Source organism: Apostichopus japonicus, chromosome 4 (assembly GCF_037975245.1).
Source record: "Apostichopus japonicus isolate 1M-3 chromosome 4, ASM3797524v1, whole genome shotgun sequence".
NCBI lineage: Eukaryota > Metazoa > Echinodermata > Holothuroidea > Aspidochirotida > Stichopodidae > Apostichopus > Apostichopus japonicus.
In genome coordinates this window covers 25,612,502-25,635,902 of record NC_092564.1, presented here as the reverse complement: position 1 = coordinate 25,635,902, position 23,401 = coordinate 25,612,502, and the positions used below count along the sequence as shown (strand labels likewise).

At 35.8% G+C, this 23,401-nt stretch overlaps 3 protein-coding genes across 4 annotated transcripts in view; 1 reads left to right on the top strand and 2 right to left on the bottom strand.

Moving 5' to 3' along the window:
* LOC139966931 (tyrosine-protein kinase Fer-like) overlaps window positions 1-23,401 on the bottom strand; it is a 323,597-nt gene that overhangs the window by 24,965 nt on the left and 275,231 nt on the right. The gene's annotated exons all lie outside the window — the stretch shown is intronic.
* LOC139966933 (KIF-binding protein-like) lies at window positions 22-19,212 on the top strand. 2 transcript variants are annotated; one of them, XM_071970430.1, is made up of 17 exons: window positions 22-190; window positions 2,083-2,197; window positions 3,186-3,352; window positions 4,057-4,113; window positions 5,266-5,330; window positions 6,338-6,461; window positions 6,958-7,099; window positions 7,668-7,830; window positions 8,616-8,784; window positions 9,910-10,008; window positions 11,039-11,211; window positions 11,984-12,067; window positions 12,471-12,508; window positions 13,367-13,460; window positions 15,162-15,218; window positions 15,692-15,758; window positions 15,885-19,212. In XM_071970430.1, exons 1-17 carry the CDS (start codon window positions 128-130, stop codon window positions 15,963-15,965), a joined length of 1,758 nt encoding a protein of 585 aa, XP_071826531.1. In that variant the 5' UTR covers window positions 22-127; the 3' UTR covers window positions 15,966-19,212. The 2 variants fall into 2 exon arrangements, with proteins under 2 accessions (XP_071826531.1, XP_071826532.1); XM_071970431.1 differs by lacking the exons at window positions 15,162-15,218; window positions 15,692-15,758; window positions 15,885-19,212 and adding an exon at window positions 13,669-13,734 and having other exon boundaries at window positions 13,367-13,413.
* LOC139966936 (calmodulin-like protein 4) lies at window positions 18,598-23,369 on the bottom strand. The gene is made up of 5 exons (XM_071970434.1): window positions 23,242-23,369; window positions 23,113-23,143; window positions 21,501-21,641; window positions 20,824-21,006; window positions 18,598-20,553 (listed from the first exon to the last, which is right to left on the bottom strand). Exons 1-5 carry the CDS (start codon window positions 23,242-23,244, stop codon window positions 20,453-20,455), a joined length of 459 nt encoding a protein of 152 aa, XP_071826535.1. The 5' UTR covers window positions 23,245-23,369; the 3' UTR covers window positions 18,598-20,452.

The window sequence follows — 23,401 nt, the reverse complement described above, 5'->3', positions numbered from 1 at the left end:
CGAAACACCTTGGAACTAACCTCAGCCCTAAATCTATGGAACGCCAAAAGGACCATAGGTGGCGCTACTACTCTAAACAGAATCTGCATGTAATGTCATTTTGAGAGTATAAATCGGCCTGGTAAACATGGATTGGCTTTCAGACGAAGACGTTAGGTCGTATGGGGAATTCAGAAAACTTACTGAGGAGGTAAGCTCAAGAGATTATCAATGAGAGACGTCGTTACTACTTCTTGAACGTTCTTGATATTCCCACCTTGGCTCCAGTGTTGGTACCATTTTCACGATTTTTCATTGGCGCTAAGTTTGGTGTTACTAGGCAATACTGTTGTTTCTGATAGTTTCATACATGGTCAGGGAGGTGCTTACGCTGGGCGGCCGCGCTCGGCAGTTCAGAATGCAGCCCAGCTTAAACAGCATTACCTCCCGGCACTATTTTTGATGATTAGTTTAACAGATTTTACCATTACCAAAATATGGGTGAATACATGGCACAGAAGTTAGCTCCAGAATAGTAGGAAAATGTTACTTCATTTGCAAAAATTTCCACAAAAAAAAAAGGACATGGAACACATTACCACACAAGTCTTCCAGGCACTCAGTCAAATATTCCTGAGCACATCCTTGCATGGTGTCATATTGCAATGTGCAATACCTTCGAATGACTTCAGCTCATCAATGTCAAGCTACAGTAACAATGTTTACATGTTCACACATAAAACTAATTGAATACACCCAAAGTTAGCAAATTTTCAAAATTCAAAATAACCACCGAGGTAAGGCCCATGTACACTTTTGCAGTTTACTCCTGAACCTTACATTACCACACATTGAGAAAACATGCATAGCTGTGTGTAAAATTCAGGAGGTGTAGAAGTACCTAGTGGGAAAGGTACAGATGTTGTTACATAATGAATCTTACAAATTCCTCCCATATGCAAACCTGTGAGGTATTTAGGGTTTAGCAAGACTTGGGTTAACCATTAGAATATATATGGGGATGAAGCAATGTGTGCAGTATTGTAACGCCCCTGTACCCCGGCCAAGCGGTAGCGTGGGTTATCAGGCAGCTGGAGGCCACCTGATGTGTAGGCTGGGGAGAGGGGGGGGCGAAGACTAATGCCAGCAGGGCTTGAAACAATACACAAAAATAGAGAAGAATATAGTTAAGAGAAGTAATTCTCATTCACCAATTAAATTAATTAACTTAAAGCATACACTTGACAAAAATAAGTCAGTGTCTGTCTGCCATACACAAAACGTACAGAGATTCAATTTAACTAATTAACAAATAAACTACGTACTGTACCAGGGTGTGGGCAGCATGGCTCTTGAGAATCACAAGAGTGAATACCCGACACAGGGCGCCAACGGCAGACTGAACAAATACTGCTCATAGTGGTCCCGCCCGATTAACTTCTACAACACCTCCGGGGAGGGCCCTAATTTTGACCCTACCTCTGGTGTCTTTAACATGCAACGAAGCCAACCAGGACGGGAAGTTGTCAGTTATAAAATACAATAGGAAATGGCGCCCCGTAGTCAGCCCTCACTCCCGGACCCACTCCCTAAAATAAATAAAACAACCTTGCCTTTAAAATAATACTATACTGTAATAGCCGTGCTGCTCACCGCTGGTCTCCAATTCTCTGCCTGAACCTCAACGAAATAAATCAGTCCTCCAAAACACAAAATACATAACAATCAACACCGTCATAATTAAACAAGGTATAGAGAGCAAGTGATAGTAAATAGATAAACGCTAAACAGAACAACCCGGGATGCAAAAGAGCGAATGCCTGGAATGCTGGTGATGGCAGACGACGGGGAGATCTAGGGAGACCTGCATAATAAAACAAAAGCAAGTGGAATGGTGAGTGAATGGGCAACATATCCCATGGTAAATTATTCTTAAACCTCGGGGAAACATATTGAGTAGCCCTGGGCATGTTCGAAATACGGGGTACACACATCTCTAACACCCCAGGGCGTAACAGTATTAACAAAATAATTCCTTCCCCTAAAAAAGCTCAGTTTCTTTTCATCACCTGGCTATTCAGGAATTTTCTCTTTATTTTTCAGACATCGAAATCTGATCCAGAAACTGAGCCTTTCAGATCAAAGTACAAAGCCAGGGAATTGCTGCAAGGCTTGAAGAATAAAATTGAGCATTCGATAGAAGATCATTCATGTGAAGGTACAGTATTAGTGTAAATACTGCACACTGCTTGAACAACATGCCTAAATAGTCAACAATGTTTGGCAACATTATGTACTATTTTGGCATTGTTTTCTACTAATGGTGGTTGATGGAAGTACTTTCCAGAATCTCCATATTGCACAACATACTTTTGGAAATGAAATTAAAAAATAAACTAAAAATAAGACCAAAGGAAGACCTTTAGTGTTTCGAAGGCCAGCAATGTGAACAAGGTTCTGTATGAGCAGAGCAAACGAAGAGCATGCATCAAGTAGAAAACAAAGCATGACGAAAAAGACTTTGAAAGTTGTAAGGCATCATGACCCCTCCACTGAATTGATTGAAGCTGTAACTGAGTTACTTTAAAAGTTAAGTAATTATGAATTGAAAAAACTTTAATAAATGTTCCTTAAACGTTTTAATTTTAAGGAACTCTGTGTAATTTACAGTCCAGTTGTATTGAATTTTCAATGGGCTGACCGATCTTATTATACTTAAAAGTGCCAAAATGTTCATACCGGAAGTTGCAAACTCTTCTCCCAGTATCTACAATAGACTATTGCTGACTAATTTGTTGTTTCTTCACTACAGGTGATCATTCTTCTGCCAAATCCCAGATTTGAAATGTAATAAGATAAAGTAGACATTAAAGTAGTTGTCTGCCAGGATACCTCTCATTGGTCCTGTAATATTACTGACTTGGGTGGATATATCAAATAAGAACATGACAAGTCTCTGACATCAACGTATATATACTTACAAGGAATAACATAAATATAACAAGAACGGAAACACAACTTAGAGACATAAAGTAGGAAAGTGAAGTGGAGGCACACGCCTCGTGTACTGCTTATATATCACTGGTTGAACACTTCTGATTGGTCTATTCGAATAACATGTACACGTAACGTTTTAACATAAAGTTACGTAACATCACATCACAGGTCCCTTTGATTTATATGATTTATGTTTATGACTTTAACAGATCTTATACTGCTATCCTGCTGCTTACAGTATCATCTGGGACTCAACTATATAGAGACTGAAGAAACATCCAGTGGAGAGGAACACCTCGTAAGGTGTAACCAAAAACTCATTGACCACCGGTCCAACCACAGATGCGCAGCAGTAGCTATATCTACCCTTAACCAGGTACGCTACACACAGCCTATACAAATCCCAGACTGTTGTTTCTTTCATATCAGGATTATCATTTTACCTTCAAATCAATCATGATTTGATGCTAAAATCTAAGAAAACGTTCTAAAGTACAGTAGATAAGAACTATTTCTATGTATCTTATTTAATATTGATATATTCTTTAATAGCAAGACTTTAATCACTTTTTGAGAAAATCAAAATACTAATACTGTATGTATAAAAGCATGCATATATACAATGAACTTTGATTAAAACAACACTCCTTACAATCAACTTCCCTACGTTCAATTGTAGTTTCATGTGATACTATGGGGAGAAATATACGTAATCCCCTTGTACCAGTAATCCCCTTGTATCAGTAATCATATATTAGCCTATCATCAGTTATATCTGTACAAGTAATAACAGGAAGGTTGTTCACAGGATGGTATATGGCTATCAATGAGCTCTCTGAGATGCTTTGGTAATTATTCTCAATTCAAGTCACTCAGCATTAGCAGTGAAGTCTCATGTAAGGTGTCCTTTGCATTTGTGTATGTGAGTGAAAAGTTAGGAATGAGTTCAAAGTTCAAATTTGAAATTTGAAATTTTATGCCCATTTATTTTATAGTCAATTGATTTTTATACCATTACACAACTCCCAGCTAGATACCAGAGACTGATATATATATACAAATTATTTCCCTTTCTTTCAGCTTGGTATTTTATGGTGTCAAAGGTCAGAAACACAAAAGTCTTTGGAGTTCTTAAAGGTTGGTTGGTCATTTGCCTTTCTTGCCTTGATAGTTCTCTAGGTTATGAACTTGAAAATGTCTCACTAAAAAACTGACCACTTATGACCATGATGGTTTATTTATCATGATATGTGGCCAGGGTGAAGAGAAAATGGCACTAAGTTAGGACTCTATGGTTAAATGCATTTCTCACTACTGCAATATAAAAGATACCATAACTATTACCTCCCTTTTCAGTATTTGTCGGTATTCAATATTTTATGTGTAAAAGTAAGTTGGCCTGACGTTAGGAATGAGTTTTTACATAGTTGTCTGATGGTATGCTTCTCAGAAGCACTATTTATCGATTCTTGTATTGTAACTCTGAATGTGGAATTAACAGATTAATTGGCTTGCCCTAGCTAAGTCTTCTGTCAGAATCAGAGTGCTATATAGTACGCCCTAGATCAGGGGTGAGCAACCTTTTTGAATGAGAGGGCCAGATATAAGGGGTGAAAAATTGACTGGGCTGCACCTAACCAACAACCTGCTGTTGATTTCAAACCTTTGATTCAGAGGACTTTCAAGCAATAGGTGTGTGTACTTAATCTGTATTCATTATTGATAATTAATGGGGATAATAGGCCTACCTGACAGCATCATTAGTGCCGATAAATTCTAAGCAGCTAGCTCGTTTTTTGTGATGATGTAAAATAGATTGATTTTTGTTCTTTTACTTGAGACATCTCACGGCCGCAAAAAAATCACTGGCGGGCCGCATGTGGCCTGCAGGCTGTAGGTTGCCCACCCCTGCCCTAGATGTTATAGTTCGATAATTCCCTTGCATAGGTCAATGCCCTCTAGAAAAAGTCAACTGAATTTTGTTTTTAGGATATGAAACTTGTTTTCTGAACTTATGCAACAGACTAATAACATTGAGGCATGTATCAGATTATTTGCACCCCAGAGATTTTATGTCGCACTCACAGACACGAGCAATTGCTTTGGACAAATTTGATAACTTTGATATTTATACAAACTGTAAGTATGTTTGGTTGATGAAGGAGCTACTTGTATACATTTCATTCATCTTGAGGTTGTCACTTTGTTGTTTGGCTAAGTGCTTTCTCTATGGAAGGAGGAACAAAATTTAATTAAGTAATGGGTGTTTGTCTGTATATTCTGTTGCAGGAGGCAGAGAGCGTTTACAAAGACTTTATGAATAACGTAGATGCGGTGCCATGGGGAGTACATGAGTAAGTTAAGGGCAATTGGGAGGGTCATAAGTTATATCAGAGAAATAATTGAGGAACACTTTTGCACATTTAGCATCAGGAAAAATAATTCTGGTATAGCATCACAAAACTGTTATTCAATATGACCATAAGCTTCTCATATGCACATTATTTTTGTGAAATTCCATGCAAACTAGTTCCTACATGTTGGGCTCTTAATGTTTCGCATGACATTGGCAACATTTTGCACAGATGACTAATGGCATGTTAAACGCACCCAATCATCCATACCCTAACTAGGAAATATCCATAGGATAATGCTCTTGTTTTGTGAGCATATTTGCACAGGAAGTAAATTCTTTTGTTCATGGAAATGAAGCCTTACTGTAATAATAAGGTGTTAAATTGTGTTGATCTATGAATATTCATCACATTTATCCAGCCAGTTGGGACAATTTCCTAATGCTAATACCTATCTAAACTGTCCTCCCATATCATGCTTCAAAGCACTGGTATTGACAGTACCAACAGTTCCTAACCTTGATCTGCATGATAGAAACATGATGTTCATACTGCTCGTACTGACAATACGAGTGCTCTGAAGCAGGACATGACACTACAGTATAGAAGAAAATTGTCCCAACTGGGTGCTGCTTGAATCTCATCGATGTTTTTCCCATTCTATAGCAATTTTAAGTTTGAAATATTGAAAAGTAGAAATATGATTTAGAAAATGTCCTTATTTTATTTAGAGACAGTCAGGGGCAAAACAAATTTGAAATAAAAAAGGAAGGGGTGGGGAGAGGGGGAATGGTACCAAATGTTTGGAGATAGTATCATTTTTTGGACATGAGCTTTGATACTGTAAAACTAGCTGCCTGTATTGTAGCATTAATTCTCCTGGGCTGCACCATGGGTCCCAAATCCCAAATTTTTCAATCAATTGATGAAAAGAATATGTCAAAATGTTACCTTCATAATTTGAATATCTAAGAAATTTTATTGCCTTGTCTTTTCTGTTCTGTCAGGTTATTTCAAGATGAAAGTTCCCACAAGTCAGATCATGAACGGAAAGAGGCATTTCAGAATATTCACACCTTGACGCTGTATTACTTGGCTCAAGTCTATGGAATGTTAGATCAAAAAGTTAAAGTAAGGCATTTCAGTGTAGTAGGTCTGTATGTTGATGTGTCCGTACAAATTTAATAATTTGTGCAAAAGTTTTTTCTAGAAATATGTTTTTTTTTTAAATAGTATAGCGAATAAAGACTGCTTCTTATTCATTCTGAAGAGCATGAAGAGAATGGTAAATGCAGAGCTATTTTGAATTACTTTATAGATATCTACGTTAGCAGTTATATTAGACAGGTAGTCAAACTGCATGGTTAATCCATGCTTGTATTAGACAAGTAGTCAAACTGCATGTTAAATCCATGCCTGTAGTGTAGGTTTATGATTATACTGTTTACACAGATTATCGTTTATACTATCACCAAAGATTCATCATTAAACATTCACCCAAAGGTTTATCCATAAATGTGGTGTTGTTGACTCTGGCAATGATAACAACAATAGTTTCATTTGATTAATCTGTATTAGCACAGAATTTGCTTTGTTTACTACAAATCTTTTCTGACTCATTCTTTAGTCTGCCAAGCTCTGCCACATCACTCTTAAGAGGCAGTTGGAATGTAAACAGTACACTTCCATGGACTGGGCATTAAACTCTGCAACATTGTCACAGTTTTACATAGCTGAAGATAACTACCCCCTGGCGAGGAACTGTCTAGGTGAGAATGATGCAAGTTATCTTTTGATATATCTATTGATTAGTTCAGCAGTTAACTTGTAACAATAAATATATTCTCAAACAACAGTTATAGTAATATCATAGAAACCTTTGATTAGATTCAAGCCATAGTCTTGTAGGTGAACCGAAATATTAGTTTTTTAGCACAATAGAATATAATACAAAAATTGTTTCTCATAATAAAGCCAACAAATGACATTATTGATAGTTTCACAAATGTCTCTTTCACTAAATGTAATTAATTTCATGGTTGGAGGACTTCAGGACATGAAGCAACATAACCAGTGTCATGAATCAACAGATTGCTTCATTTACCGTTAAGTTCGTTAACATAAAAGTTTGATATGCAGATCACCTTTTCAAAAGGAGATGTTTTATTAGGCTCGACTACAATCATCGTTTTGATGAAGTAACAGTTGACGTGTGTTTGCATGAAGTGATGGAAACTCACTCACAGAAATTTAAATTTTCACCTCTACTGAAATTACTGTACAAGTAAGATTGCACTTTTGTGTGTCTTAGCTTCTTTGTCTCCTCCTTGTCGACAGCCAGCGCCTCTTGCGTCTTTCAGGAGATACTTCTGAAACACCCCGAGGCTTTGGAGGTCACAGGTGATCAGGTAGAAGGCGACATTGAAGAAATACAACATAGAAAAGCTGATATTGCAAGATGTTGGTTAAAGTACTGCATAGCATTACTGACATTCTCTGGGTAGGTTTTATTCAGTAGTTCAAACATCTTGTCATTAATTTCCATGTAACAAGGCTCTTTAGAGAACACATTCACATTCATTTCATTCAGACCAGTTTTTTGTTGAATTATTTCACCCTAAATGTGTTTTTGTATATAGATGTTGATTGGTGCATATGGGCAAGTGCATGCATCTGTATTACATGAGTTCTGTAGTGCTTCTACAGATTGGATAGCCCTGTGACCTGTCACAGGAACACTCATGGTGAAGGAAATTCAGGTTTGATTAAAGCTTACAACATGTAGCGCACTAACTAGTGGCCAGTTGTGATCATATCTGTGAGAGTGTGGTGGCCAATTTGCTAAGGCGTCGGACTCGTGATCCAAGGATTGCTGGTTCGATTCCTGCCTAGTTCATTATGTTGTGTCCTTGGGCAAGATGCTTTATCTCACTTGCCTCTCTCCACCCAGGGGTTAAATGGGTACCTGTTAGGTTAATTTTCATTGAGTGCAGTATATAGCTGCAGCTGCCTGGAGGGGTTGTCTCTGGGACAAGGTTATCATTGACCAGGGGTAATATAACGTCTGTAAAGTGCTTTGAGACCTATTGCCGGTATAAAGCGCTATATAAAAAATCATATATATTATATATATCTCATTATTTGTTTTCTTTGAGTATGCGGTTCTCTTTGACAATACTGCACACAGTTTAAGGAAACCATCGAATGATAAATGATCAAATAAGCATAAGGAAACATCCGTTGAAATGATATCTCACATAAAGTTGTCTTGTATTTTTACTTTAGTGAGAAGCCCTCTCATCCTTTCCAGGAGATTGAGAACAACGAAGCCGAGGAGGCAGAAAGTGAAGAGGAAAATAGTGAAGATTACAAAGTACCGGAGAAATTTGAAACCTTGGAACTCGCTGCTTGGGAAGATAAAGTTCCAGATGTGAAAGTAACCAGCTTTGAAGAGGTTTGTATGAGCATCTATAACTCATAATTGTTTATATGCAATATATTTCATGTCTGAATTCTACAAAATAATAGAATAATATTTACGTTTTCACACTTTTAATATTCTTCTTTTATTTTCTTGTGATTCAAACTTTAGCTAAGATACCCTTAGGTTTTACATGTAGAACAGGGACGGACGGTTTCTCAAGTAGCCGCTGATATTTTTCATAATCTAAAGAAAAGTGAATAGAATCCATTTCCTCCAAGAGTCACTCATGATTAGCTAGTGCTTTATTTCATTCAAAGCCATAATGACTTTTCCCTCACAAAAACTGCGATAAACTTTGTTTTAACTTAGCTCATGAACAACTACACAATTCCAACAGTTTGTAAGATAACATGGTTTCTATTTGTAGTTGTGTGATGGAATCTGTTATCTTGTAAACTTAACTAGATATTTTCATTTCTCAAACGGAGGTATGAAACCGTGGCTGAAAAAGTTCTGACCTGCAACATTTGATAGTCAGCATGTCCAATTTCTATGCAAGTTTGTCTTGAGGAATTACCTATGATGAGTTACAAGTGCTGTAGCTGTGTCCTCTAGTACAGTTACTTCCTTATTCATTTATAATTTTTTGCATTTGATAACTTAGCAATTATCAAATTTAAGTGATATTGTCAACTTGTACTAATTGATTAACAGATAAAAATCAATAAATCAATAAATAAAAGAGAACCATATAAGGAAATAATGAAAGTTGAGTCTTTAATTTTTTTTATTTTTTTCAGTCACCTGTCTCTTCAGTAAATATGTTCTCTACTTTAATTAAGCCTAATATTTATATATTTATTAATTTTAATAAGTGTGCAATTTCACAGGAGCTTTTTGAAACCTCATACTTAGTCCTTTTTCGAATATCTCTCTCGTTCTTTTCATTAACTGGAGTTTAAAATTTGGATAGCTGTTAGACTTTTTGAACAGAGAGTGTTAGACTTTTTGAACAGAGAGTGTTAGACTTTTTGAACAGAGAGTGTAATTTTTTTATGATTTATATATATTTTTTATATTATTTATTTGGTGCTCTTGTTATTATTTATATGGTGCTCTTGTTATTATTTATATGGTGCTCTTGTTTAATTTCAGGCTCGGCGTCTCTTTCTGGCTGGTCAGCAGTTTGTATCTGAGAGTAAATGTTACTATGTGTTTGATGGTCATGTGTCTGATCATATAGAGATAGTGCAGGTAAGCCACAGCAACAGAGTGTATCATATCTGCATATCATCATCAGATGCATACAGTGATGATGATGAACAGGCTGTGACATCTTTCTCTGTTGTCAGAGGATGTGTTTTACTCCTCCTGTTATCACCTTGCAATATATCTTACTTAAAATCAAATTGATGGGGAGGGGTAGTTGTTTTCCCCGAGCTTCTCACCTGAGTTGAAAAAATTTGGACTGTTGACCGTAAGCAAATATTTCTCTTGGATAACTGAAGCGAGTAGTGAGTACTATATCCATCCTCCTTCCTTCCCTCATCCTCCAGCCCTCACCTCTCTTCCTCACACTCTCCCCTTCTTAATTGATTGATTGATTGGTATTATTGATACTGACAATATCATTATAACAATTTTAGTTATTCAAATCGTATAACCAAATTGATTGATAGAAAAATATTTCTTTTAACACTGTATTAGATAATTCCATTTCCAACAAAGTGGCCAATGTGGTAATCCTCTTCTGCTATGATTGCTATAGTAGGATCATCCCTGCCAACTTTAAATGCTGTCGGCAAAGTTTTGTTGGATAGAAACCATATTGGTTGTGTGAGCTGTAACAGATAATTCCATTCCCAACAAAATGGCTAACGTATTTTGTCCTCTTTGGGGGGGCGTTGTGGTCAAGTGGTTAAGGCAGTGGACTTGTGATCTAAGGATTTCAGGCTTGAGCCCTGGCCAGATCACTGCGTTGTGTCCTTGGGCAAGGCGTCTCTTCACCCAGGTGTATAAATGGGGACTTGGGAGGTGACTTGTAAATATTTTGCGTGCGCCGGTTTGTGGCTGCAACCTATGGGAAGTCCACAGGGGACACCTGGCTGTGCTGCACTGTGGTGCCCAGGCGAGATTGTTTGAATTGTGCACACTTTGGTGTGTAGGTATGACAAGTTACCAATGACCAGGGTTAAGTACAACACGGCGAGACTTTATTGTAAGTTGCGCTATATAAGAACTGTTAATTATTATTATTATTTTCTTTTGTTATTACTACTATAAGGATCACAGCCAGCTGTTTAAGTTGTTGTCTCAATTTGAGATGGACTATGACAGAAGATCTAAGATGCACAAGAGGCGGATTGACATGCTGGTGGCTATCCTAGATGAACTTAACCCACAGTTTTTTCTTCACATATGCAGACAAATTATCTTTGAAATAGCTGAAACTTACAAGTAAGCATTGTCACACAGTCAGATGAATTTACTCCAGTGGCTAAACGCTGCTTTCATTAATTTTCCTTAAACATTTTAGAGAGCTATTTAGGTGATAAAAGGTGATATTATATAGATGTCATTTTTCTGCACTAGTAGGGGATAGCTGTATCATGATAGCATATTTAATTAAACTGGTCATATGAAATTATGAAGCAATGAAATCTGGTGGACCATTAAGTATCTAGCAACAAGTATTTTTAATGGTCACACTTTTTTTAATTGATGATGTGTTTGTTTCTCTGTGTGGTCCACTCTGTTAGCCTTTTATCAACACAGGAAGATAAATAATCAAGCAAAGTATTTTTGAAGGATAGAATGCAAAGTACTTGAACAGCTAAGCAAATATTTCCACACTTAAATGAAACTTGACAAGTTAATTGATGGAAATTAATTTTGGGGAAGAAACTGGGCCATAATGACTTCACCGAGAGGTATAAACCCGTCTCCTATTTTCCGTTGATCAATGTTCTTCATGCTGTATCAGTATTCAGAAAACATGTTTAGCTGTTGTTTTCTTCAGTGACTAGAAGATGAGATAGCAATACATGTTATTCCAACATGCTTGGTACATGATTAACACTACTAATAGATGTTAACTGATAAAGGAATATTTTTAATTGGCTATTTGCAGTCATTGCAATGTACAACTCTGTGATGATATAATGGCATATTAGGGTCCTCTACTTGTAGTTTTACTATAATGTTGTACCTTTTCCACTTCTTTTCGTAGCACAATGGTTGACGTAAAACTGGAAATAAAGCGCAGGACAGAGGAAACACCTACAGTGCACATGATAAAGAAAATCAATACTTTGTAAGTATACAAAATGTTAGGAAAATGTCAACTTGTTAAGTTTGGCTCTTTGCTTTATGATATATCTGACAATATACACTGAATAACCACTTTTGCAGGCAAGCCAAGCCATATTTAAGAAATTAATGTGTTGCCTGATGAGGATGAAACCAGTTGTGAGTGGAATTTTTCTGGTGTGTTGATCTTCAGTAATTCATTTTATATCTGTCAAACCACATGCAACCTATTCATTAATATATATATATGAGTTATATATATATATATATATATATATATATATATATATATATATATATATATATGTGTGTGTTTGTGTGGACGAAATAGTATCATACAAAAAAGTGTGCCTCATTTTGTTAGTTTAATTTCATTTTAATGATCATACCTCTTTCATTATTTACAGAATAACTAAGGGCATTGAGTACTTTCAAAGGTTTATTGGTAAGTCAAGATAAAGATTCCGCCATTCTTCAAATGTTTCCTTTCACAAAATCTTCTTAGTAATGAGGAATACAAACACACTGAACCATAGAACCAAATTTCTGTAAATTGTCAACCCTCCCAAAAAAAAGCAAGTTCTGTGAAAATTCATTTGATCTTCACAAACAGTTATATATAAAATTGTATTATAAAGTATTATAAAATGTATGAGGGATGTGCCAGTGGGAACTAAATCAAATTTCAAAGACTTTACAGCTTTGGAGAGAGGTAGAGGAAAATATTAATTTGAAGAAATCAGTGTGTTGTCAATGTCAACAGTGTTGTGGTAAACATGAAATGACCATGACATTGTAGCTAGTTGTGTGTGTAATTCCACGAAAAGTGAAATGTCTTAGATTAGATTCTTAGATTCGGTCAGTGTTACTGAGAAGACTGAGTTGCCTTGGAGTAAAATCAGAATGATTTTTTTTTGTGATTTGAGTGAAGTTGAAGCCAAAAATATTCCAAGAGTACAAAATAAATTGTTGTTATTGTTCCATATCCCGTTGTCAAAGCAGAGTAGAAATGGTGTAAAATGTTGTGAACAGCAATACTGGATTGCGATTTGGAAAAGCTGTAAAAATTCCTATCTGGATTGTTTTTGTCATTGGTTCCATAATCCTTTTCTTTCTTTGCTTGATAACAATGAAGTCTTATTTTATTTTTGTTTCGCTTTAGTAGCAATCTTATGAATGGGAAATGGTTCTGGTGGTTAGAAATGTTTGAAGACAAAATGAACTACATAAATTACTGTTTGCATTAAAGTCACAACAGAACCAGAAACCTGAAAAAGTATGTAACTCTTCGCTTCTATTACAGATTCATTGCGAGATCCTCAGGGTGTTATGCCAGATGAATACGAAGAGCATCTAGTACGGCCGACTCTGATTGCTAACTTCTATATAGGAAGACTGTGAGTCAGGTTTAAGTTACTTCTAGAGTCAACTAATGAATCTAGTACGGCCGACATTGATTGCTAACTTCTATATTGGAAGACTGTGAGTCAGGTTTAAGTTACTTCTAGAGTCAACTAATGAATCTAGTACGGCCGACATTGATTGCTAACTTCTATATTGGAAGACTGTGAGTCAGGTTTAAGTAACTTCTAGAGTCAACTAATGAATCTAGTAAGGCCGACACTGATTGCTAACTTCTACATGGGAAGACTGTGAGTCAGGTTTACTTCTTGAGTCACCTAATGAATCTAGTAAGGCCGACATTGATTGCTAACTTCTATATTGGAAGACTGTGAGTCAGGTTTAAGTTACTTCTAGAGTCAACTAATGAATCTAGTACGGCCGAGACTGATTGCTAACTTCTATATTGGAAGACTGTGAGTCAGGTTTAAGTAACTTCTTGAGTCAACTAATGAATCTAGTAAGGCCGACACTGATTGCTAACTTCTACATGGGAAGACTGAGTCAGGTTTAAGTAACTTCTTGAGTCAACTAATGAATCTAGTAAGGCCGACATTGATTGCTAACTTCTATATTGGAAGACTGTGAGTCAGGTTTAAGTTACTTCTAGAGTCAACTAATGAATCTAGTACGGCCGACATTGATTGCTAACTTCTATATTGGAAGACTGTGAGTCAGGTTTAAGTAACTTCTAGAGTCAACTAATGAATCTAGTAAGGCCGACACTGATTGCTAACTTCTACATGGGAAGACTGTGAGTCAGGTTTACTTCTTGAGTCACCTAATGAATCTAGTAAGGCCGACATTGATTGCTAACTTCTATATTGGAAGACTGTGAGTCAGGTTTAAGTTACTTCTAGAGTCAACTAATGAATCTAGTACGGCCGAGACTGATTGCTAACTTCTATATTGGAAGACTGTGAGTCAGGTTTAAGTAACTTCTTGAGTCAACTAATGAATCTAGTAAGGCCGACACTGATTGCTAACTTCTACATGGGAAGACTGAGTCAGGTTTAAGTAACTTCTTGAGTCAACTAATGAATCTAGTAAGGCCGACACTGATTGCTAACTTCTATATGGGAAGACTGTGAGTCAGGTTTAAGTATCTTGAGTCAACTTATGAATCTAGTACGGCCGACACTGATTGCTAACTTTTACATGGGAAGACTGTGAGTCACGTTTAAGTATCTTGAGTCAACTTATGAATCTAGTACGGCCGACACTGATTGCTAACTTCTATATCAGAAGACTGTGAGTCAGGTTTAAGTAACTTCTTGAGTCAAATTATGAATCTAGTAAGGTGGACACTGATTGCTAACTTCTATATCAGAAGACTGTGAGTCAGGTTTAAGTAACTTCTTGAGTCAACTAATGAATCTAGTATGGCCGACACTAATTGCTAACTTCTACATGGAAAGACTGTGAGTCAGGTTTAAGTAACTTCTTGAGGCAACTAATGATTCTAGTATGATTTTACTGATTATTTACTTGATGGTTTTACTTGCGACTTGGGTAACCTTGATGTCAAATGACGTGACGAGTCTCAGACAAGAAGAACATTACAGTAGTCAATTTCAAGAAAAGAACAGTAATGCAATTAAGAGAGAGAGAGAGAGATAGACAAAGGATGGATGGATGGTATTTATTAACAGTTATTTCATCATTTCACAGCTAATTTTGACCTCTTATCCCTTCAGATATGGTAATTACATCTCAACTGAAGTTGCAGATCGCATCAAGTGGTTGGAATCAGGGTAATTTGATTTTTGCAACTCTGCTATCATTTTCCATGAAAAAAGGGTTTTGTTCAGGATTTCAGTTTTTGATTAGTGTTAGCTATGGGTGAATAAGATGGTTGGTCTTTAATTTGGTTAAACATAAATATAATTTTACCAGCCTCTTGTTTGAAACAGGTCAAGGGCATACTCCCACTGTTCTCAATCTTATGCTTTGCCCACCATTGCATTGGGATTATATGATACAAGGCTAGGTTGGTGAGATTATATGATACAAGGCTGGGTTGGTGAGATTATATGATACAAGGCTATAGGTTGGTGGGATTATTACGATACAAGGCTGGGTTGGTGGGGTTATATGATACAAGGCTGTGTTGGTGGGAGGAGGATGGGGAAGTCCTCCCTCCAGTTGTCTTCAATCTTAAATATTCTTTCTGAAAACAAATGTTTTTGTTTTACCTGAACCACTTTTTTTTTGGTATATTTTGCAGTGCTGAACACTACAAGGCTGTTGTAGACTACTGTAAGAAATACCCCACTGCTGAGAAACTTGTCAAGGTACTGTATTTATATTATAACACTATCTACAATTTTTTCATCATGCAACTATTAAATTTCACAGAACCCCTTAAAACATACAGACAATAAGAGCAATTATTCTGATGTCGTTTTATCATTTGACAGGCGGAACTGGAAGTGTGTGAAGACATGGTGCAGTTTGCTCCAATCCGTATTGACAGTCTGAAGAGGGGAGTATTATATTAAATGGTTTCGTGGAAAGATTCCAACCGAAGTGAGTTTCTCCATCGGCCAAAGTTGCAGATTTTAGCTGAGTTTGCGTTCTAGTCCTCATGGAAATGTATCCGTTTACTGCCACCATTTATGGTTACATTGGTTTGGATCAGTCTAAACCTTTCAGAAAAATCATTGAAAAAGTTCTGAAATTTCCAGTCGTGAAATGAATAGATCATTTACCACAAATCGATTAAATCAGAGGAGACTTTATATTCGTGTTCTTCTCACTTGACTCTGTTTTGTGTGTTTCTGATTAGATTTTAACAGCAACGAGGCTGTGATAGCACTTAAAACCTTGGACCTGCAGAAGGCCTCTATTTATATAAAAATGTTGTCAGATGGCTTCTAGTGTTGGATGTCTTGCTTGTCACAAGAGAGGAACAAAGTAAAGGGAATGATAAATGAATGTTGCATTTTGGATGTGATAAAAAAACAAGCAGGCCCAACTTATAGATATTCTTGATGGCAGTTGTATTGATTATTGAATGTTGGATTTGGAAAATATTGAAATGTCCATTGGCAACAGATTTGATTTTCATTGTTTTAAGTTGGACATGTTTGATGGTAGTCTGCTCTACTTTCCATGGGCTTTTTAAGCAATATAATTATGAAATATAGATTCCCCTTTCCTTCATTCCTTCCTTCATTGATGTATTTCATTGCAGAAACTTTACCCAAATGCTAAGTTATAGTTTTCCTGTTTTCTTAAGAGCACTTTGCATATCAACAAACGGAAAACAGAAATGTGTGGAATCAATCAAATGTGTTAATTTTATGCAAGTTATATCCAGAAAGTTTTCAACAATTTGATGATGTGTGTGGGCAAAAATCATTCTGTATAAAGCAGTTATGTTTTACAGTGTACCGTATTATCTGGTGGCACAAAAAATACATGAGCACAAAATGTAGTCTTGTTAGCATGTAACATGAGTGTCGTCACAAGTTAATGTTAAAATAATGAATAACGTGTTATCCTTCTCTCCCCCTCCCCAAACCAAAAGAAAAGGGACACTTAGCCTAGAACTATTAAAAAGAGTTACAATTTGCATCTTTCTAACTTGACATAAAATACGGGTGTGAGTTATTGTGATTGAAAGGAGTGTGCAGAGTAATTTCATTGTTACTGACTTACATTGCATTAACAATCAACAGGACCCAAGTCTGAATAAAAACAGAGTCATCAACCCAAAGTGAAGTGACTTTAGTCATGACTTTTGAGCCCTGACTCACCAACATACTGTAGCAAGGACTTCCATCAGTGGAAGGGACTGAGTCTTTTCTTGTTTGAAGAGGACTATGTAATTTAATGCTACTGCACACTAAACTCTGGAAAATATTTCAGTAATATCAACACCATTTTTTGCTGTCAAAATATTAAAGTATAAATACACTGAGAGTATTGATTTAGCATATTTTCTAACCCCTAAGTGATTTTTAGGCAGCACTACAAGTAGTAAGTAATGACCTTGTAGATACAGGTAAATGATAGGGTAGCCCTTAAAATAAAAATCGATGCTAACGTGGGCACACATCAAAACAATAGGTATTAACTCTAAAGTGATTGAACTAATAATTTCGTTTGGACTCTGACATTCCATAGAAAAAAAGGCTGTGGTTGAAACAACGATGACTTACAATACACTGTGGTACAGGATAAGTATTTATTGGGATAACATGTACTCTGTTTATATACATGTTCTTTTAACATGCATAAGATGTTCTTTTAACATGCATAAGATATATTCTGTTAACATACATATGATGTTCTGTTAACATGCATAAGATGTATGCTGTTAACATGCATAAGATGTTCTGTTAACATGTATAAGATGTTCTTTTAACATGCATATGATGTTCTGTTAACATGCATAAGATGTATTCTGTTAACATACATAAGATGTTCTGCTAACATGATAAGATGTACTGTTAACATACATAAGATGTACTGTTAACAAACATAAGATGTTCTGTTAACATGCATAAGATGTATGCAGTTAACATGTATGAGATGTATTCTGTTAACAAACATATGATGTTCTGTTAACATGCAAAAGATGTTCTGTAACATGCATAAGATGTACTCTGTTAACATGCATAAGATGTACTCTGTTAACATGCATAAGATGTATGCTGTTAACATACATAAGATGTTCTGTTAACATACATAAGATGTTCTCTGTTAACATACATAACTTGTTCTGTTAACATGCATAAGATGTTCTGTTAACATACATAAGATGTTCTGTTAACATACATAAGATGTTCTGTTAACATGCATAAGATGTATGCTGTTATCGGTAGGAGTGACTTGAGATGAAGTGGGTAGATGACTGGATGTTGTGGTTCAACCACAGACTCAAACTCGAGTGTTGTGTCAGCACTGGCCTTGACATGAATCTTGAAGGGCATTATTCCCAACAATAAAACAACATTTTAATAATAGCATAGCATATCTGAATTATTTTGCCTGTGATGATTAATCATGTGTTAGATATAATAAATGTGTGTTTATAAACTTTGTTCCTCTTTGTAGTTTCTTCATATCCTAGAAAGCAAGTAACAATAAGAAAACTTCAGATAAATGATAAGAAACCAGCTGGTGTTAACTTTGCTGATAATTTATTTTCTAATTATTAAATTTTACAAATCATGATAAATCTTTGAAAGAGATTGGGTACGATAAACTGCTACTTAGATATTGAAATACGAAAAACTGACACCAAAATGCCAGTTTTGATTCTGCAATGAAAACAACGGAAAACAATAAGTTTGAAAGTAAGAAAGCATAGCAACCACACAATAGAAGAGTTGTGGGAAATATTGAAAGCTATAGAAAATAATCTGTAGTGGAAATTACTAAATGTTACCTGATCTTGTTAAATAACGCAGTAAGCATTTTAAACTTTGACAAAGAGCAATTTTATGTAAACAAAGATTAAAAATAAAGCAACTGTGATGAAAGCCCAATTAAGAATACATGCTTGATTTTGGAATGTATGAAGGAGCTGTCTGTCATAACAGGTTTTGCTGCCATGTCAAACTTCAAATATCAATGAACAATCCTCATATTGTAATAAAATGTGTGACTCCTCATATTGTCACCAAGATAGACTTTTGAAAGGAGCTAAATATTAGACTGACATATTGAGTAATGATTTGTGTTTATTATGGAAGCCATCAAAAGTTTTAAGTGTTATAATATTTCTCAAAAATACAGTTTATTCAAGATAAATATAGTTCTCCTTCATACTAACATTCATAGATTCTGACAAATTTGAATACTTTAAAAGATGAACGACCACAGAAACATTCACACATGCTTGTTTTTGTTATTAGAACTACCAATGTGTTTCCAAAGTATCCCTTATTGCAATTAATACTAAACATATACAGTACTCTAAAATGATATTTGGAAGTCCTGCCACCAAATTCAATCTAACATTTAATAACTGCAATTATGGGTTTTTTCTATTATGTTTAAACTTTGAGATAAATTTTATACATACTTTTCTGAAAAGATAGTATATTCATGGATTAAAAGGTCCATCAAAGCCTAATATGGTTCAAAATAAAATACAAACTACTGTGAGTACTATTTCAACAGTGAAATTCAGGATAAGGGTATTAAGAATAATGAATACAAAAACACTACCATTCTACATGGTGGAGGCAACCAATCAGAGATGCACAGACTACAACCAGGTAGCCATGACGACATCCAAATAACCTACTGTATCTATGGCATCATTATCATTACAAAGTTCTCCATGATATCTACCAGGTCTTTCTGAATAACATTACAGGGTATAATGATGTACAATAGTTTGCCAAGCCAATACTTAGCAACTAGGATGCTTGATGCAAGTTGTAAAATTTGCACAGCATCTTTCAATCATTAATTTATGTTTTAACAAATCTTGATTTTTTTTTGATCAGTTTTTGTCAAACAAATGATCAAAAGGAATACTTTCAGTTTTAAGGGCAGTATGAAGCAGTAAAATATAGAATTACTTGGAATAAATTAACAAAGTTGCAAATAAATTTACTAGATAGACAAAACTGAATGCTGAAGAAACTGGTATCTGTGTGTGTATTTATTATTAAAAAAATACATTTGAATCCTATTAGCTGCACAGAAAAGAACTCCTTTAGCAATCAATGGAATGCATTTCATATGATCATGAGTTTCAGCAGTGGTGTCACCAGAAGGTCACTTAGCCATCAAGCGGCACAGAGGTGCCAAGGGTCACACAATTTATAGAAACTTCTGACCATCAGCACTTAATTTAGAATGACAGATTATAAAATGGTCAGCAAATTAATGTAGGCAAGAGTCTGAAACATGAAATATCTGCTTGTAACACAGACTTACAGCTGTGTCCAATTAAACCATCAAGAATATGACTTTTAGCTACAGTTCTGCCTGCATTTATGATTCTCTAAGATAACTTTGGCAATTAGAATCCATGGGGTAACGGTCGGACCATCTTCGGAACAACTTCTTCGTACTGCACAAAACCATTCTTCTGGATGCCAAATTCTCTAAGGATGTCATCAACTGAAGAAAAATGGTTAAAATATTGTTCCATAAAATACTGTTTATATTGAAACTATTACCTTTCCCACCCCCACCCCCACCCCCATCTTCTAATAAGGATATGTAATTGACACTATAATGCAACAAGCTGGTAATACAAATTTTTGCTGTTTCAGAGTAGTGAGCGATGTTATTTTGGCAATCCATCCAGCTGATTCCTGATACTCGTTAATATTCATGATCCTGTACAATGATACTTCTGTAAAAAAAGACAAATTTGTATGGACTTACTTTCTCTCTCTGTAAGTTCTTCACCAAATGTTGTCATTATCCTTTTAAACTCATTGGTTAATATAAAACCTCTCTTCTCCACATCTGACTGTCTGAACGCATCAATGATTTCTTTCTCCGGGTTTGGCTTCTTGCCTTGATCGCCCATCATCGTAACAAAATCGTTAAACTTAATTTTGCCATCTGACGGGAGGAAAATGAGAAGACATGCTTTGCCATACAAAGAATATAGTTGACACTACAATGTACAGTTAAGTCAGGTTTAGTATGGGATTCTATGTGCTAGATCAAATTACTTTTTTATAGTGAAAAACTTTTATACTGTATGTCAATTTACTTAATGAAGGTATTAAGGGTTGCTTGTCAGACTGACCTTCAAGACAAACTCTAAACAACATCTGAATTGATTTGGCTGTTTAATGTTAGACAAAATTAAACATTTGTTTTTGGCCTCAGTTCTAAAATGTCAAAATCAGCATGATATGTTCTATTTTTAAAACTTCTCCACTAATTTTTCTTTAATTTGTTATTTCAAGATGTACTTGCTAGGTTACATCAACAACTCTTACAAGACATTTGATAAAACTTTGGCTTGACAATACTTTGGAAAAAATGTCTAAATATTGTGGCTCTTAGAGTCTGCAAATTAAACCAATCATGGATGTAACAATGATTACCTTTCTCATACATTTTCTTATAACTTCTTATTTCTTCAGCAGTAGGACTGACTCCTAATGACCTCATGCAATCTGTTAGTTCGTCTGTTTGGATGAAGCCTTTTCTCTGTTTATCATATAACATAAAACATTCCTTGTATACTGAAAAAAGAAGGAAAGCAAACATAGTTTTAAATTAACTAGTTAATGTGATCACAATGTTGCTCCTACTGTACTTTGCTAAGAATGAATGAATTGTGGCTGGCAACCAGGTGAAGCCGCTGGTTATTCTGCAATTGTGCTGATATTACCCGGTTTATGTTTGACCGAAATAAGACTGTCTAAGTAATAGGCTAGCACTGTACATTGTAGCTGGCCTAGTCGCATTGATGGCCCTAACATTGGCTAATATTTATTTGGGAAGTCTATTCACATCGAGTCAGCTCCAATGTCACTGGGACTAGCTTGTTACTGTTAGTGATGATACTAGTTATATCGTTGTAACTACTAGTAGCATGGTGGGCTTATAATTGACGCACCTAAGGATTTGTTTAACGATGTCTATCAACCAAAAATCGAAAATCACTCAACTACTGTATGTATTTGTTTTTCATGTGTAGTACCTCAGAAATACAATGATCTCAAAATATTTATTGTTCTGCGCCTACCCAACGTACAATTGAGCAGAATTTGACTACAAAATGTCTGCCATGTCAAGTTCTTTCATAAGCATAAGAAAAACCATAATTTGATCAGCATATACCTGAAATGGATTAAAACTCATCAAATATGTAACACTACTTGACTGCAAAAGTTCAGGTTGCCTGCTGTATGGTTGCTAGTAATATTTGAAGGTGTGTCAGTTACGAAGGTGCATCAATTATGAAGCCCTTACTATACTTAGCTAGACCTTGGCCTAACTCTAGGCAATCAATGTGTCATTCCGCCATCGGTGCTTTCCGCCATAGAAAATGTGCTCTTTCGGTCATAGAAAAAGTGCCATTCTGCCTTGTAACCACCATGGCGGTAAAGCACTTTTTGTATGGCAGAAAGAGCACATTATTGTGGGTGCATTGTATTGCTTCGCTTCACTCAACCTAGGCCTGCAAAATCGGTCATTTAAATCGGCAATCAGAATCGAACTTTTTAATAAACAATCTGCCTTATTTAAATTATTTTAATTCGATTTACTCAACCAACTATTATATATTTGAAGACAGTGTATCGACTTTACGAACTTACAACTCTTCAATCAACCTGTACATTAAAGACTGTATCAATTCCCCAATTTTGTCTTAACTACAATTCAATCTATCCAGCGAACCATCACATTTGAAGACGGTGTACCTATCCAGTAACCTTCCACACGATTCCAAGAAAGTTTCAACGATATATATTCCTGTACACCACGGTAAAATCCCTTCCTAAAGTGTACCATTCCGCCATAGGTTTCTATCCTGGCGGAAAGGATCGAAACCTATGGCAGAAAGGTATGGCGAAATGTACCTATGGCGGAATGTCACTAGATCCATCATACGGATAGGCCTAGTTATCATAACCCCTCCTTAGTCGGCTTGGCCTACACTACAGTACACCTAACCTATCCGTAACGTTAGGATACGTTAGGGCTTACCTTCAAATTTTTCTTTAGGAACGAGATGGGCCTGTAAAAGACAAAAACAAGAGAAATTTCGGTATATTGACAAAAAATCATATGGAACATTATAATATTTGAATTACACCAATATGTTACGTATATTACCATTTCTTTTTAACGTAGTTGATGCTGTGTTTACTGAAAATCGCTGAATGGGTGCGACCTTATTTAGAATGAGACGATGACTAACTTTTAGTTCTATGGTTGACATAATAACATTAATTTTTAGCCTAGCTTAATTTAAGACACCTAACTGGTCACATGC